The sequence below is a fragment of the Capricornis sumatraensis genome, chromosome 10 (genome assembly GCF_032405125.1).
Source record: "Capricornis sumatraensis isolate serow.1 chromosome 10, serow.2, whole genome shotgun sequence".
In the NCBI taxonomy this organism is placed as follows: domain Eukaryota; kingdom Metazoa; phylum Chordata; class Mammalia; order Artiodactyla; family Bovidae; genus Capricornis; species Capricornis sumatraensis.
The window spans coordinates 58044893-58059364 of record NC_091078.1 but is presented as its reverse complement, the minus strand read 5'-3'; the positions used below and the strand labels follow the sequence as shown (position 1 = coordinate 58059364).

Genomic DNA, 14472 nt, shown 5'->3' with positions numbered 1-14472 from the left:
AATTTGGGAAGAGCAGCTGCCCTTTGAGACGGCCCCAAACAGTGCCAGAAGCCAGCTGTATGATGCACACACAGCAGTCCCCCCCACTCCCGCCCAGGCCAGTTCCAAACCACCTGGGCTGGCCCAGGAGCAAACCGTCAGGGTGGGTCTCTGGCCCCAAACTTCTGTTCCATTTTGACCTGAGTCACCACATTGATCCCTCTCTGTCATTCCAGTGAACCCTCCCAGGGACTCTGACAGTCAGTGTAACTGACTTTTCCAGTCTAGCAGACTAAGGGTCAGAAAGGTTAAGTTCATCTGACCAAGGTTACTCAGCCATCTAGATGGCTGACTGAGTCCAAAGCCTGTGTTCTTTCGTGGACTCTTCTGCCCATTCACTATGTAGGGTAGGGAGTTCTTAGTCCACAGCTGCAAAGAAGTACCAGGAGAGAATATGGGGTGGGGTGACCTTCTCTGCAAGCTTAGGACTATGCAGCCTGGGCTGGGGTGAGGGGCAGATCCCAGGGTTTGAGATGGGGGCAAAGGAGGGGCATTAAATGCTAACTGCCCTTGGGCCTAACCATGAGGCCAGGCCCTTGGGAGGCTTGCTCAGGGCTCCAGGTTCTCAGGGAGCTGAGGACAGGCCTATTCCCTTGTTTCTAACCAGAGACAGGGCTAGGGCCCTTTTTGAGGGTTCCTACCAAATACAGACCATGCCCTCCACCTCACCCCACTCTATAAAATCCATAACCTCAGAGCTGGGCAAAAGGAACCAGAAACTTCCTTTTCTTGCCATGACCCCTTAGGGCCTCTTGACTGGTCACACTCTCCGCAGAAGCAGTCTTTATTAAGAAGGCAGGGTTTTCACTGAAGACACAAACTCTTTTTGAAAATAAGAACGTGTCTGGGCATGGAGGTTTTCATTAGGAATTAGAGGTGCTTCTGACTGCATCTGAGGACTCTTTGGAGTTTCTCTGGAAAACTACAAGTCTTAGGAGCAAGTTGATGGCCAGGTGCATGCTAAGTTGCTCAGTTGTGTCTGACTCTTTGTGACCCCACAGACTGTAGCCAGCCATGCTCCTCTGTCCATGTGATTCTCATACTGGAGTGGGTTGCCATTTACTCCCCCAGGGGACCTTCCTGACCCAGGGGACCCAGAGACCAAACCCATGTCTCCTGCATTGACAAGTGGATTCTTTACCACTGGGCAACCTGGGAAGCCCATGGGGCCAGGTACTGCCTGGTCAATATCTGAACAATGCTAACCATTCCCTTAAAAAAAGGCATTTCCCGAAACATGAACACAACCATGGGAATTCCTTGGTGGTCCAGTGGTTAGGACTCAGCACTTTCCCTGCTGTGGGCTTGGGTTCAATCCGTGGTCACAAAACTAAGATCCCGCGAGCCAGGCAGCGTGGCAAAAACAAAAACAAAACCCAAACCAGCAGCAAACCACAATCATGACTTCCATCAGTTGAAATGGAGCAAGTTATTGTAGCGCACTGGGCACTGTTCCCAGTCGTCCTACGTGTCCTGTAATTGGACCTTATAACAACCATACAGAGTGGGTGGAATTAGCTCCATTTTCACAGATGAGCATCTTGGGGCTCATCCAGGTGGCGACACCTGCCTGGGTCGCACAGGGAACATGAGGCAGAACCAGAGCAGTGTATCAGCCTCACTGCCAGCCTTTGGAACTGTGTGGCTCAAAGACCAAACCAGAGCCCCGAGGGTGTGGATGGGCGTAGGGAGCTGAGTCCCAGGGAGCCCCCTCCAAGGCCTTGGGGGTGGAGGTGCTGTGAAGGGTACCTCCTTGGCTGGGTTGGTTTCAAGGTTCAACTTCTGAGTCTTGAAAGAACTCACCACAGTCATGTTTCCTTCTCTTGCGAGCTCATGCACAGCTAGAATTTGACAAGCATCGATATTGCTTTGGTCTTTTTCGAGGATTCTGAAACAGGAAGAGGACCCTTGTGAATTGAGAGAGTTCAGAGGCAAGGTTAGGATGGTGTGGTGGCATCTTGTGATTGTCTCCTAACATCTATCCTCCCCTTCTTTTAATAGAACCTGCTGAACTGCTGGGGCATGTGGCTACTGCGATAAACACTACATTTCCCAGCTTCCCTCTGCAGCTCATGTGTGACCATGTGACTAAGTTCTGACCAATAGGATGCAAGTGAAAGTACCCAGGGTATATCCAGCGGTATCCCTACTGCATGACTTCCATTTATTCTCTTTCCTCCTTCTTGCTGGCTGGAACGTGGGCCATGTGAGCCACATCCTAGGAATAGGACAGTAGGGAGAAGGGGGCGTGGGGCCCTAGAGAGTTAAGCTGTCATCCTTGTCTTGGCCCACCATCCAAACTTTTCCCTGAGAGAGGAATAACCTTTCATGTTAAGTCCCTTATTTGGGGGTGTCTTCATGACAGAAACCTATTTATATCCCAAATTACATAGGCATGACTGTGGTACCAGGGTCAGGGGGCAGGGGGTCAAGTCTGCAGCTGTACAATGGAAATTTTGGTTTCCATCATGTGTCACTGGGGAGGCGCGGCTCCTGACCACACTACAGAGTTTTCTTTTTTTTAGTTATTTATTTATTTTTGACTGTGCTGGGTCTTTGTTGCCACAGGGGCTTTTCCCTAGTTGTGGCGAGCACAGGCCACTCTCTAGTTGTGGTGTGTGGGCTCCTCATCGTGGTGGCTTCTTCTGTTGCAGAGCATGGGCTCTGGAGCACTCGGGCTTCAGTAGTTGGGGGTGGGGAGCTCTAGAACACAGGCTCAGAGCTTGCGGTGCACGGGCTTAGCTGCTGTGGGGCATGTGGGATCTTCCTGGACCAGGGATCGAACTCATGTCTCCTGCACTGGCTGGCAGATTCTTTACCACTGAGCCACCAGGGAATTCCCTGGAATTTTCACTATTTTGTTTCTTTATAGGAAATTTCATATTTTTCAGCCGGATTAGGGAATGGTCCTTCTGCTTAACAATTCCTCTAATTGACATATCAACTTTCAACACAACTAGGCAGAGTCAACATGCAAAGAGTTCTAGGCATTTATGATGATTTTGAAGGCACTGTGAATTTCATAATTTAGAAATTAAAAAAAAAACACTTTTAAAATGACGTATGGACTAAAAACGAATCAGAACCAATGTTAGAGAAGTCGCAGAACCAAATGATACTGAAGATACTACTGAAATATCCAGATGTGTAGACACTGTTAAATGGTACCTCAAGGGACGTCTATAGACTTAAATGCTTATCTTCTAAAAGAAGATTTAGAATGGCCAGGCATCCAACTCAAGAGTTAGACAATAACAACAGAGTACCTCCACAGAAGGTAGTTAGCGGGAAATAATAAACAGCAGAATTAATCAGTTAGGAAACAAGGATATCATAGCCTCAACAAAACTCAAAGCTGGTTGTTTAACAAGACTAATGGAAGAAACACATTATTTTAACGTTGGTGGAGAGAACTAAAAGAGAAGGAAAAAATGAACAATATTAGGGCTGGAAAGAGAAAAACATCTACAGAGAGCAGAAACTTAAAGAGCAATAGGGGAGGGACTGCCCTGGTGCTCCAGTGGTTACAACTCTGTAATTCATTCTAATGTTGACACTATCAACTACATGAAACTAATGAAACATACGGGCTTCCAGGTATCCTGTGGGCCCAAAGTGGAGCCTCCAAAGCAAGCTCTTAATCCAGAAGTTCCTGCCCAGGACACCAGCCAGCTGTGAGAGAGGCCGTGGAGGGCCAGCCCAGGCCTGGCACAGGCTGGAATCACTTCCAGTTTCCTACCAGGGCCTCTGTATGAGACTCCGATTCCAGTTAGCACCCTTCCATAGGGAAGGAAAAGGTATGTTTGTATTCCACCCCCTCACACACACAGACAATTTGGACTGCAAGGAGATCAAACCAGTCCATCCTAAAGGAAATCAGTCCTGAATGTTCATTAGAAGGACTGATGCTGAAGCTGAAACTCCCAATACTTTGGCCACCTGATGCGAAGAGCTGACTCATTTGAAAAGACCCTGATGCTGGGAAAGACTGAAGGGAGGAGGAGAAGGGGACGACAGAGGATGAGATAGATGGTCGGATGGCATCACCAACTCGATGGACATGGGTTTGAGCAGGCTCTGAGAGTTGGAGATGGACAGGGAGGCCTGGCGTGCTGCAGTCCACGGGGTCGCACAGACTCAGACACGACTGGGCAATTGAATTAAACTGAACTGTACTGGTGACTCATGATCACTCAGGGAAAAACAGTCCATGAACTCTTTTTAGGAAGAAAATTAGTACTATATGTTTTATGATTACTGTGATAAAAATGGTTAAAGCGGTAGAGTTTAAAGAGATAAGCTTCAGTTATCTGGAAAATTCCATTTTCGAAAACCCTCCATCAAACATCCCTCCCCTGAAGCCATCTTTATCTCTGTTCACAGTGAGAGTGCTTCAGGATCACCCTCTACCTGGAACTGGGCTTCCGCAAGTCCCCATAACTCCTGAATCCTCCCTCTGCTGTCTTCCTGGTGCACTCAGCTTGCTACTAAAGTCTTCTCTCAGGCAATGGCCTTTATCACCCACAGTTTTAAAAATTACATACTACAATAGTCCCTTTCTGCCTTTTTTCTTCCCTCCCTGCCTACTCCTCAGACATAACTGCTGTTTACCTCTAACTCTTGTTGCCTTGGGTTCCTTTGGTAGTTCTGTCTCTCTCCTAAACACTATACTTAGATCACTGGATAGGGCTATTTCTTTTCCAATTTTTTTTTTAAAGATTTTTTTTTTGATGTAGACCATTTTTAATGTCTTTATTGAATCTGCTACAGTACTGATCTGTTCCACGTTTTTTGGTTTCTTGGCCACAAGGCATGTGGGATCTAGTTCCCTGACCAGGGATCGAACCCGTACACCCTGCACTGAAAGGCAAAGTCTTAACCAGTGGACCACCAGGGAAGCCCCAAGAGGCCTGTTTCTTGATCTTCCCACCATAGGCCTCCACTGCTGGCTTCCTGCTATGACAAGTGAGTGCCTAGTTCACGTCCAACCTCCCTCTGCTCCCCAACCCTCAATGTGACCATATCACTATTCATAACTCCCACTGACAATGCTGACTTTTATGGCTTGTTCCATCAAACACATAGTATCTCCCACCCTGCCACTGTGTAAGAGGGGACCAATTAGTCCCCTCCACTGGCAAAGGAAGTCTAGTCAAGGCTGTGGTTTTTCCAGTGGTCATGTATGGATGTGAGAGTTGGACTATAAAGAAAGCTGAGCACCGAAAAATTGATGCTTTTGAACTGTGGTGTTGGAGAAGACCCTTGAGAGTCCCTTGGACTGCAAGGAGATGCAACCAGTCTATCCTAAAGGAGATCAGTTCTGAATATTCATTGGAGGGACTGATGCTGAAGCTGAAACTCCAATACTTTGGCCACCTGATGCGAAGAGCTGATTCATCTGAAAAGACCCTGATGCTGGGAGGGATTGAAGGTGGGAGGAGAAGGGGACAACAGAGGATGAGATGGTTGGAAGGCATAACCGACTCAATGGACATGGGTTTGGGTGGACTCCGGGAGTTGGTGATGGACAGGGAGGCCTGGCATGCTGTGGTTCATGAGGTCGCAAAGAGTCAGACACGACTGAGCGACAACTGAACTGAACCAGCAAAGGAAGGAAGCATCAGGTCAGCGCCCCCTCACCTGTGTCCCATTTCGACCGTCTGCTCCCAGTCCTGCCGAGCCAGGAACAGCTGCATCTTTAGGACCAAAGCGGGCAGGAAGCTCCCGCAGGTGACGGTGATCTGGTTTACCACCTCAAGGGCCCCCGAGTAGTTCTGCAGCATCGTGAAGTACATCACCTGTTGAAAGCCAAACAGAAGAGCCTTCATCAGTGCCCACCAAAAATGAGCGGTGGGTGTCAGTGTCCCCACCAAGACAGGAGCAGAGCCTGACACGTGGGTGGGAGCCATCATTCAGAGTGACAAATCGGGTCCACAGCAGTCTTGGGGTTTTCTGACAGGCAAGGCAGGGGAATGGAATTCCAGCTGAGTTATTTCAAATCCTAAAAGATGATGCTGTTAAAGTGCTGCACTCAATATGCCAGCAAATTTGGAAAACTCAGCAGTGGCCACACGACTTGAAAAGGTCAATTTACATTTCAATTCCAAAGAAGAGCAATGCCAAAGAATGTTCAAACTATTGTACAATTGCACTCATTTCACATGCTAGCAAAGTAATGCTCAAAATCCTGCAAACTAGGTTTCAATAGTATGGGAACTGAGAACTTCCAGTTGCACAAGGTGGATTTAGAAAAGGCAGAGGAACCAGAGATCAAATTGCCAACATGCATTGGTTCATAGAAGCCAGAGAATTCCAGAAAAACATCTACTTCTGCTTCACTGACTATGCTAAAGCCTTTGACTATGTGGATCACAACAAACTATGGACAATTCTTCAAGAGATGGGAATACCAGACCACCTTACCTTCCTCCTGTGAAACCTGTATGCACGTCAAGAAGCAACAGTTAGAACTAGACATGGAACAACAGACTGGTTCCAAATTGGGAAAGGAGTACGTTAGGGCTGTATATTGTCACCCTGCTTGTTTAACTTATATGCAGAGTACATCATGAGAAATATTGGGCTGGATGAAGCAAAAGTTGGAATCAAGATTGCCAGAAATATCAACTGGGAGAAATATCAATAACCTCAGATATGCAGATGACACCACCCTTATAGCAGAAAGCAAAGAGGAATTAAAGAGCCTCTTGATGAAGGCGAAAGAGGAGAGTGAAAAAGCTGGCTTAAAACTCAACATACAAAAAACCAAGATCATGGCATCTGGTCCCATCACTTCATGCCAAATAGATGGTGAAACAATGGAAACAGTGACAGACTTAATTTTCTTGGGCTCCAGAAGATGGTGACTGCAGCCACAAAATGAAAAGATGCTTGTTCCTTGGAAGAAAAGCTATGACAAACCTAGACAGCATATTAACAAGCAGAGACATTACTTTGCCAACAAAGATCCATCTCATCAAAGGTATGGTTTTTCCAGTAGTCATGTGTGGATGTGAGAGTTGGGCCATAAAGAAGGCTGAGCGCTGAAGAACTGATGCTTTCAAACTGTGGTGTTGGGTAAGACTCTTTGAGAGTCCTTTGGACTGCAAGGAGATCAAACCAGTCAATCCTAAAGGAAATCAGTCCTGAATATTCATTGTAAGGACTGATGCTGAAGCTGAAGCGCCAATACTTTGGCCACGTGATGCAAATGAGCTGACTCATTTCCCAGATGCTGGGAAAAATTGAAGGCAGGAGGAGAAAGGGACAACAGAGGATGAGATGGTTGGATTGAATCACCAGTTCAATGGACCTGAGTTTGAGCAAGCTCTGAGAGATGGTGAAGGACAGGGAAGTCTGGCGTGCTGCAATCCATGGGATCGCAAAGAGATGGACACGACTGAGCAACTGAACAAGGCAGGGACTACAGGAGATAGCTGAGATAGCTGAGCCCCTGCAGGCCTGGGACAAAGTCATGGGATGGCACCCCCTAGTGGGGAGGTTCAGCACTTTCAATTTCCAGATAAGGCCCATCATTTCCCATTCACTTTCCTAAAATTCACTGCTGAAAACTGCTCACTGTGGCCCGTGCCGCCGCCGCGGGTCGGCAACAGTTTGCAGGTAACCCTCTTCCCACATATCAAGTCTGTGGGACTTTTCCTCTGTTAAGGCTCACCAGGCTGGGGTCACGGTCTCTGCAGGCGCCAGCCACTAGCTCTCCTGGGCAAGTCATGACACATGCCTGAAGGGGCAGAGGGCAATGCTTCCCAAAGGCTTGAAACTGGACTCCAAAAGGCTGGCTTTGGCCTACGGCCACCTTCCATTAAGACTTACTGAAAACAAGAAGAGGAGTATTCTAAATAAAAACTTACGTATAGACGTGTTCACTGAAGCTTTCTTTCTACATGTACAACTAAAAACAACCTTAATATACAAACACTAGGAGGCAAAGCTGGCAAATTATATTAGGTCCACGCAGTCGTGGCCTGACTTTATGTCAAAACGACATGTGCTTATGACACAACCCTACATGAAGAGACCAAATGGCAAGGTGCCCTATGATAATAACCATAGGAAATCCCCCTGTCTGCTGTCCTGTAGCAGGTGCTGTGTGTGACCCCCTTCAGGACCAGGGGGTGGGAGTGGCTGTTGATATCTCTTGGAGGAGCCTCCCTCCTGGGCTCCCCTGTGGCTTCAGGGAGCCCCCAAGTACCAGGTTGCCCCCATCCCCGAGGGGCAGCCTACAGCCAACATCTTGTCAGGGAGGGGGTCAGGGCAGGGCCACCCCAGCTCCACAGTTCCAAGCAGAGCTGGCTGAGGCTGCCACTAGCGCTGCTGCACAGTCCAAGCCCTCCCTCCTCCTTCTTTCCCTTTCCTTACACATGTCGGTTCTGAGGGCACAACCTGATAATCCTCCTGTGTGATAACCTCATGGCTTCTGCTCCCCTACGAACCACTGAAGGTGCACCCTGAAACAACGCGCAGCAGAGAGACGAGGAGACACGGCCCTAAAATATTGCCGTGGGTTGTTTGGGGGTGGCAGGTCTAAAAGGAGGCCATTTTGACTTTTTTAGACTTCTGGTTTTTCAATGAGCACGCATTCATTTCAGGTGGCGCTAGTGGTAAAAAAAAATCTGTCTGTCAATGCAGAAGACACCAGAGATGTGGGTTCGATCCCTGGGCTGGGAAGGTCCCCTGCAGGAGGAAATGGCAACCCACTTTGGTATTCTTGCCTGGGAAATTCCATGGAGAGAGGAGCCTGGCAGACTACAGTCCACGGGGTTGCAAGAATCGGACACGACTGAGCATGCGTGCAAACGTATTCATTTTATAAGATAGGTATATACAAACAGAAGCAGGTAAGAGGATGATTTTTCCTCTCATAGATTGATTCAGCGAGGGTCACATCAGAAAAAGGCACCAATTTAAGATCAGAAAATACAAAACACATACCTTCTTTCTCTTATGACCATGTGAGTGAGTTTAACAGGTGAGATGAGAAAGGAAAACGTAGAGAAAAGGGACAGTGGGTGAAAAAAAAAGGGATAGAGAGAAAAAAGCCCACCAGAGCCCAGAGAGCATAGGTCCTGAGGAGATCTTAGGCAGGAGACAGACAGAAACTCAGACAGGAAGGACTGGGGCGGGCCCAGCGCTGCTCTGTGGCCCTGGCCCTCTCCGGGACTCTGCTCTTCATCCACCAGGTGGGGCCCTAGAGATGGAGGCCCCTGGCTGGGGACATTCCCGCCCCTCGCCTCCCCACTGCCTACCTTTCCCATCAGCCCCAGGACGTCTCTGGTGTCCTGGATGCCATGCTCCAGGTACTTGATGGACTTCTTCACCGTGTGGGGTTTGTCTGAGCTGAGGTCCACCCAGCCTCTGAGCACATGGGCCTGGCATGAGAACAAGGGGAAAGGTAAGTCCTCGCTCCTGCATCGCCTCCATTCGACTGCCTCTCCTGCCCCACGTCCCCCTTTGTCACTCCATTTTCTGAGGCCTGCCAGGCACCGCTGCTCCCAGATCCCAGGGCAGCCCTGCTCTCTCTCGCGGGCCTTCCTACCTCTTGTTCCTTCACCTGGAAAGCCCTTCCCAGCATGCACCCCCTAACCAGGTCCCTTCACCTGGTTAACCGCCCCCAGTCTTTAAAACTCAGTGGAGGAGGCCCGTCCCATAGGAGACCTTCCTTGACCCTGCAGGCTGGGGTGAGGCTCTCGCTGTAACCCCCATGGTTCTCTTGCCCTGTGTTGTCACTGTCTGTTTACACTGGGGTCAGAGTACCATGGCGGGACCACTCCTGCTGCCTCTGCTCCTTAGACCAGCGTAAGGGCTTGGCCTGGACGGAAAGCTGGGAATGCCTTCTGAGTGGGCGGGTGGCCACTCTGAGTTCATGGGCCTTGCCGGCTCCTCTCCAGCCTTTACCCCACCTTGCCCGGCACGTGTGGCAGGCCAGGCCTGGGAGGCAAGATCAGAGGGGCACCTGGAAGACCCTGTCCCAAAGCACCACTCATGGCCTAGAGAAGGTTTCTCAATTCTTTTCCATTATTGCCCTTCTAATGAGCCTTTTTCCCCTGGAGAAGGAAATGGCTACCCACTCCAGTATTTCTGCCTGGAGAATCCCATGGATAGAGGCGCCTGGTGAGCTACAGTGCATGGGGTCGCAAAGAGTTGGACACGACTGAGCAACGGAACAACAACAAAGGAGCCTTTTTAGACGTTTCCCACCTAGTCATTCTCTGCCCCTCCAAGAGAATTAAGTATCACGTGTACACTGACTGATTTTACGTTCTGTGCGTATATTTGTGTTTTACATCCAATCAATGAGATTTTTCACCCTCTCCTTCAAGAAGCAATTTCCGCCCCCTTGAAAAGACCCTGATGCTGGGAAAGATTGAGGACTGGAGGAGAAGGGGACAACAGAGGATGAGATGGCTGGATGGCATCACCGACTCAATGGACATGAGTTTGGGTAAACTCCGGGAGTTGGTGATGGGCAGGGAGTCCTGGCGTGCTGCAGTTCACGGGGTCGCAAAGAGTCTGCGACTGAACTGATTGACTGACTGGGGGGCTGGGGGTGATACACGCCCTGCTGAGATGCACGGCCTAGACTGAGGCTTCCAATTCTACAGTCCTTCAGCCCATGAGACCACCACAGGTGAGATCTACTGTGTGAGCCGAGCAGAGACACCGAGCAGATCTCTGCACGGAGGGAGTGCAGGCCCAGTGAAGCCAGCTCATCTAGTTTTTCAAAAGAACCAAGAAATCTGGGACTTTTAGGTAAAAATGTTCTGATTTCGAAATGCTAGCAACTAATTCAAGATTTTAAAACTATATAGCACAGGCCATAAAACACCTATCTGCAGATTGGACTCTATGGACAAAGTCCAGTTTGTAGTCGGCTAAACCCTGAGCCAGCATGGGCCTTGTTGGTGCCTGGGTGTGACCCTCCCCCAGCCCTAGTGCCCTCTATGGGAGTCAGAGCCACTCTGTATGACGTGTTTGGATGCTGCTTTCTTTGGCTGTTGCCCCCACGATGCCAGGGGCCTGTACCTCTCTGGAGCTGCTGGAAACCTTCAACGTGCGGTCAATGTACTCCTTGGCCTTGTCGTGGCGGCCCATGAGCCAGAGGAAGAGTCCAGCATAGTAGAGGGCAGTCCCACTGGCTGTCTTGCGGACTTCCTTCAGGCTGCTCTCAAGCTCCTGAATTGCTTCTCGGTCTGGGAATTCGTGAGAGGGGGAAGAGGGCAAGTTAGGATGGGGAGGTCTGTCTGGTCCTTCCCCTGGACACTCTGAGCCTCCCACAACACATGCAGCTGACCACACGGCAGCCCAGGGCCTGGGAACCAGCCACGCCAGGCCACAGGAGAGGCCCAGCCCTGGACTTGGGTTTGCTGGTTGAGATGTGTCTTTTCTCCTCTGTGCCCAGGAGTTTTCTGGGCAGACAGATCAAACCGGAATCTCCCACCTCAGGCCCATAGTCCATTCCAGATGGGGAAATAGTTTGTACGTAGTTTTGTGGAATCTCTCCCTGACCCTAGAGAGGTGGAGATTTAGGGGTAGAAATTTTTTATTTTGGCTTGGTTTTTCTTGACAAGATCTTGGCAAAGCCAAGCAGGGTGTCTCCCCAGTTCTTGGGATGTGAAAGGAGGACCCCTCCCACTGTCAGGCGTTCTGCCTGTGGCTCCCATTCAACTGGGCCTGGGCCTGGGGTCTTCTCTGAGGTCTCTGTGGGGATGGCACTGGCAGCCACTCCTCATAGCATCTGAGGCCACAGGTGCACACACTTCCTGCAGCCGCCCAAGAGGGGCAGTGTCTGAAGCAGGGCTCTCTTTTCCCCACTGGGCCAGGCTTGGCTGAGCACGCCTGCACTCACCAATGGTTTCGCAGCACTTGTGAGCATAAATGAGGGCCATGATGGAGCACAGGGACACGTCTGGGTGATTCCGGATGCTCTCCAGGCTGCCAATGGCATCCTGGATGTGCTCTGTGAAGAGAGCCCACGTGGTTATTATGCTCAGAGGGCAGGAGGCTCCACAGCAGACCCAGGGCTGACTCAGGGCTTGGTGCGATCTGACCCAAGGCTTGGACTAACTGGTCCATAGGTCCGTAATGGCCCAAGTTCCCTGAAGACTGAAGCTTCCTGAAAGGACTGCTGGCACCATGGTTCGTGTGGCCAGGGGATGGAGGACTTGGAGCTGAGAGATCTTCCTGTGAGTACTTGCAAGGATACCCTGTATTGGTTCTGAAGAAGGACCTCTGTGCATTCCCAGCTAGCTATAAAATATAACCCCAGAGCCACTGATGATATTTATCCTTCCATGTCCACTGACACTGGCCATGGGCGGCCCAGGACCACCTTCTGAATGTCAGTGGATTGGTGCTGCAGGGGCCCTACTCCTCTCTCTGCTTCTGTCCCACACATGACTGTGTCCACACCTACCACTTCCTCCTTTTCCTGCATTACCTGAAGTTGGTTCAGTAATCAAGCCTGGGGTTGGTTCAATAATCCTGTGGTCATTTCTCCCTGCTCCCCAACTCATTTCATAGACAGGGAAACTGAGGTGCAGAACAGGGGGAGTGAGCTCTCAGGTCTCCCAAGTCAACTAGATATAGATTACACAGATTTCTGTGGATTATCCTGGAAGTCTAGCCACTCTGTAAGACTGTTTCAAGGGGAACATGACTGGGGTAGAAGCAGGCATCCAGGTGGAGCCAGTGCGTTAGTGCTGGGTGAGTGCCTAAGGTCAGGAGGCAACACTGATGGGTCCTCACCTTCCCTGAGGGCTCCATAGGCTTTAAAGAACTGCAGCACCGGGTCATTGTTGAATTTTTCCAGGCCCACAGCTGCGGCCTGCTGCACGTGGCGGAAGTACTTTTCTTTGCTGTAGTAAATGATCTCAGCCTGTGAGGAGGAAGGCAAAATCGCAATAGTCTTGGGCCCCTTTCTGCTTCTGTTCTGATCTTCTCCCTCCCCTATCCCCTGCTCCTCCTCCAGTTCTGTAAAGAGAAGGGAAAGAATATTCTGGCCTCATCTTGTTCCTCCCCAGCCACAGAAACAGCTCCATACCGTTTCCTTAGGAAAGAGTTTGGACATGGCTTGTTTTGGAATTAACCACAGACTCTGGTTCAAAAGTTGATGAGAAATTCAGCTCAGGTTTTGCCTTATGAAGGGAATAAGGGGGAAGAAGGAGGACCAGTAATAAGGATCACAACACCAATAGTTAGAACTGCAAGTTATTGTGGGCTAACCACCTGTGGTGAAGGGGATCAAGGGCTTTACGCCTATTATCTTATGCATTATTCTCTCCATATTCTTCACAATTAAGGAAGCCAAAGCCCATGGAGGCTGTGGCTTGACAAACGTCATGCAATAAGAGAGGCTGAGATTTCAAAGTGAAGTCTCACTTCCCCTAAGGTTTGTGGGTGCTGGGGTTGGGGATAGATGCGGTTGGATTGTAAACAGCCTTGTGGGCTATATGAAAGAGCTCAGACATCATCCTGAGGGTAATAGGAAGCAGCTGGAATGGTTTTATGCATGGGGTGGGGGTGGGGGTGTGCGTGGTGGGGGGGGTAGGGAAAGTGTTCAGATGTGTGTTTTTGCAAAAACCTCTCTGGCTCGTGTGTGTGTGTCTCTGTGTGTGTGTGTGTGTGTTGGGGTAGCTGCTGTTGGTGGTGGTGGAGGTAGGGACACTGCTGAGAAGAGATGAAATAGAGAAACCAGCTGGGAGGGGGACTGTTGCAGGTGCCCAGAGGGGGAGAGATGGTGGTGATACTGGGCTAGGAGATAAAATAAGGAGCTGATATTTTCCGCTGATAGACAGGAGCTGGAGATAGGTATGGGGAAGAGTAGCGGCTGCGGGCGTCAAACGGTGGTGCCATCCACTAGGGTGAAAGACACAGAAGAGGCCCAGGCGGTTGGAGCCGAGGGTGGGGGTCGGATAATGGCAAGGTGATGGATTTTTATGCTTTGGTTTGGGGGAGCTCGGAGATAAGACTGGGTGGGGATGATGGCTAGGGGCTCAGGGTACACAGAGAACACTAGACAGGATGTGCTCGCCACGGAAAGAGAGGCGAGAAGGCACCAAGACCGTCTGGAGAGGCCGGGGACAGCGAAAGCCGGGTGGCGGTCAGAGAAGTAACAGGGGAGATGCAGGTCGCGGGGCTGATGGGCCAGAGGAGGAGTCCCGGAGGGAGCAGTGCCCGGGTCACGCACCGTAAGGGAGGAGTCATTGCTGCTCATCTCTGGACGCCCGCGGCTCTAGAGTCGGGGTCTCGTGGTGCCGCCGGGAGTCAGATTCTCAAGTCAGGGTCCTGGGTACGCCTCTCGCGGCCGGAAGTCGGAGGCCTGCGCGTCCTTGGAAACGGAGCAGCTGGCTGCTCTCTAAGGGCGTCAGAGTTAGGGGTGGGCGTGGCCATGCGCCCACGTGACAAGGCGCGGGT

At 50.3% G+C, this 14472-nt stretch overlaps 1 protein-coding gene across 2 annotated transcripts in view; it reads right to left on the bottom strand.

Moving 5' to 3' along the window:
• The window catches only part of TTC21A (tetratricopeptide repeat domain 21A), a 32913-nt gene extending 18556 nt beyond the window's left edge, over positions 1–14357 (bottom strand). Inside the window, exons 1-7 of one of the 2 annotated variants that reach the window (XM_068981970.1) lie at positions 14246–14357; positions 12805–12934; positions 11906–12016; positions 11083–11249; positions 9306–9428; positions 5680–5837; positions 1843–1927 (exon numbers count right to left, since the gene is read on the bottom strand). In XM_068981970.1, the coding sequence (XP_068838071.1) occupies positions 1843–1927; positions 5680–5837; positions 9306–9428; positions 11083–11249; positions 11906–12016; positions 12805–12934; positions 14246–14272 (801 nt within the window). In that variant the 5' untranslated portion in view covers positions 14273–14357. The remainder of the gene's footprint in view (positions 1–1842; positions 1928–5679; positions 5838–9305; positions 9429–11082; positions 11250–11905; positions 12017–12804; positions 12935–14245) is intronic. The other variant, XM_068981971.1, reaches the window with a different exon arrangement.
• Between the last annotated feature and the right edge of the window lie 115 nt (positions 14358–14472).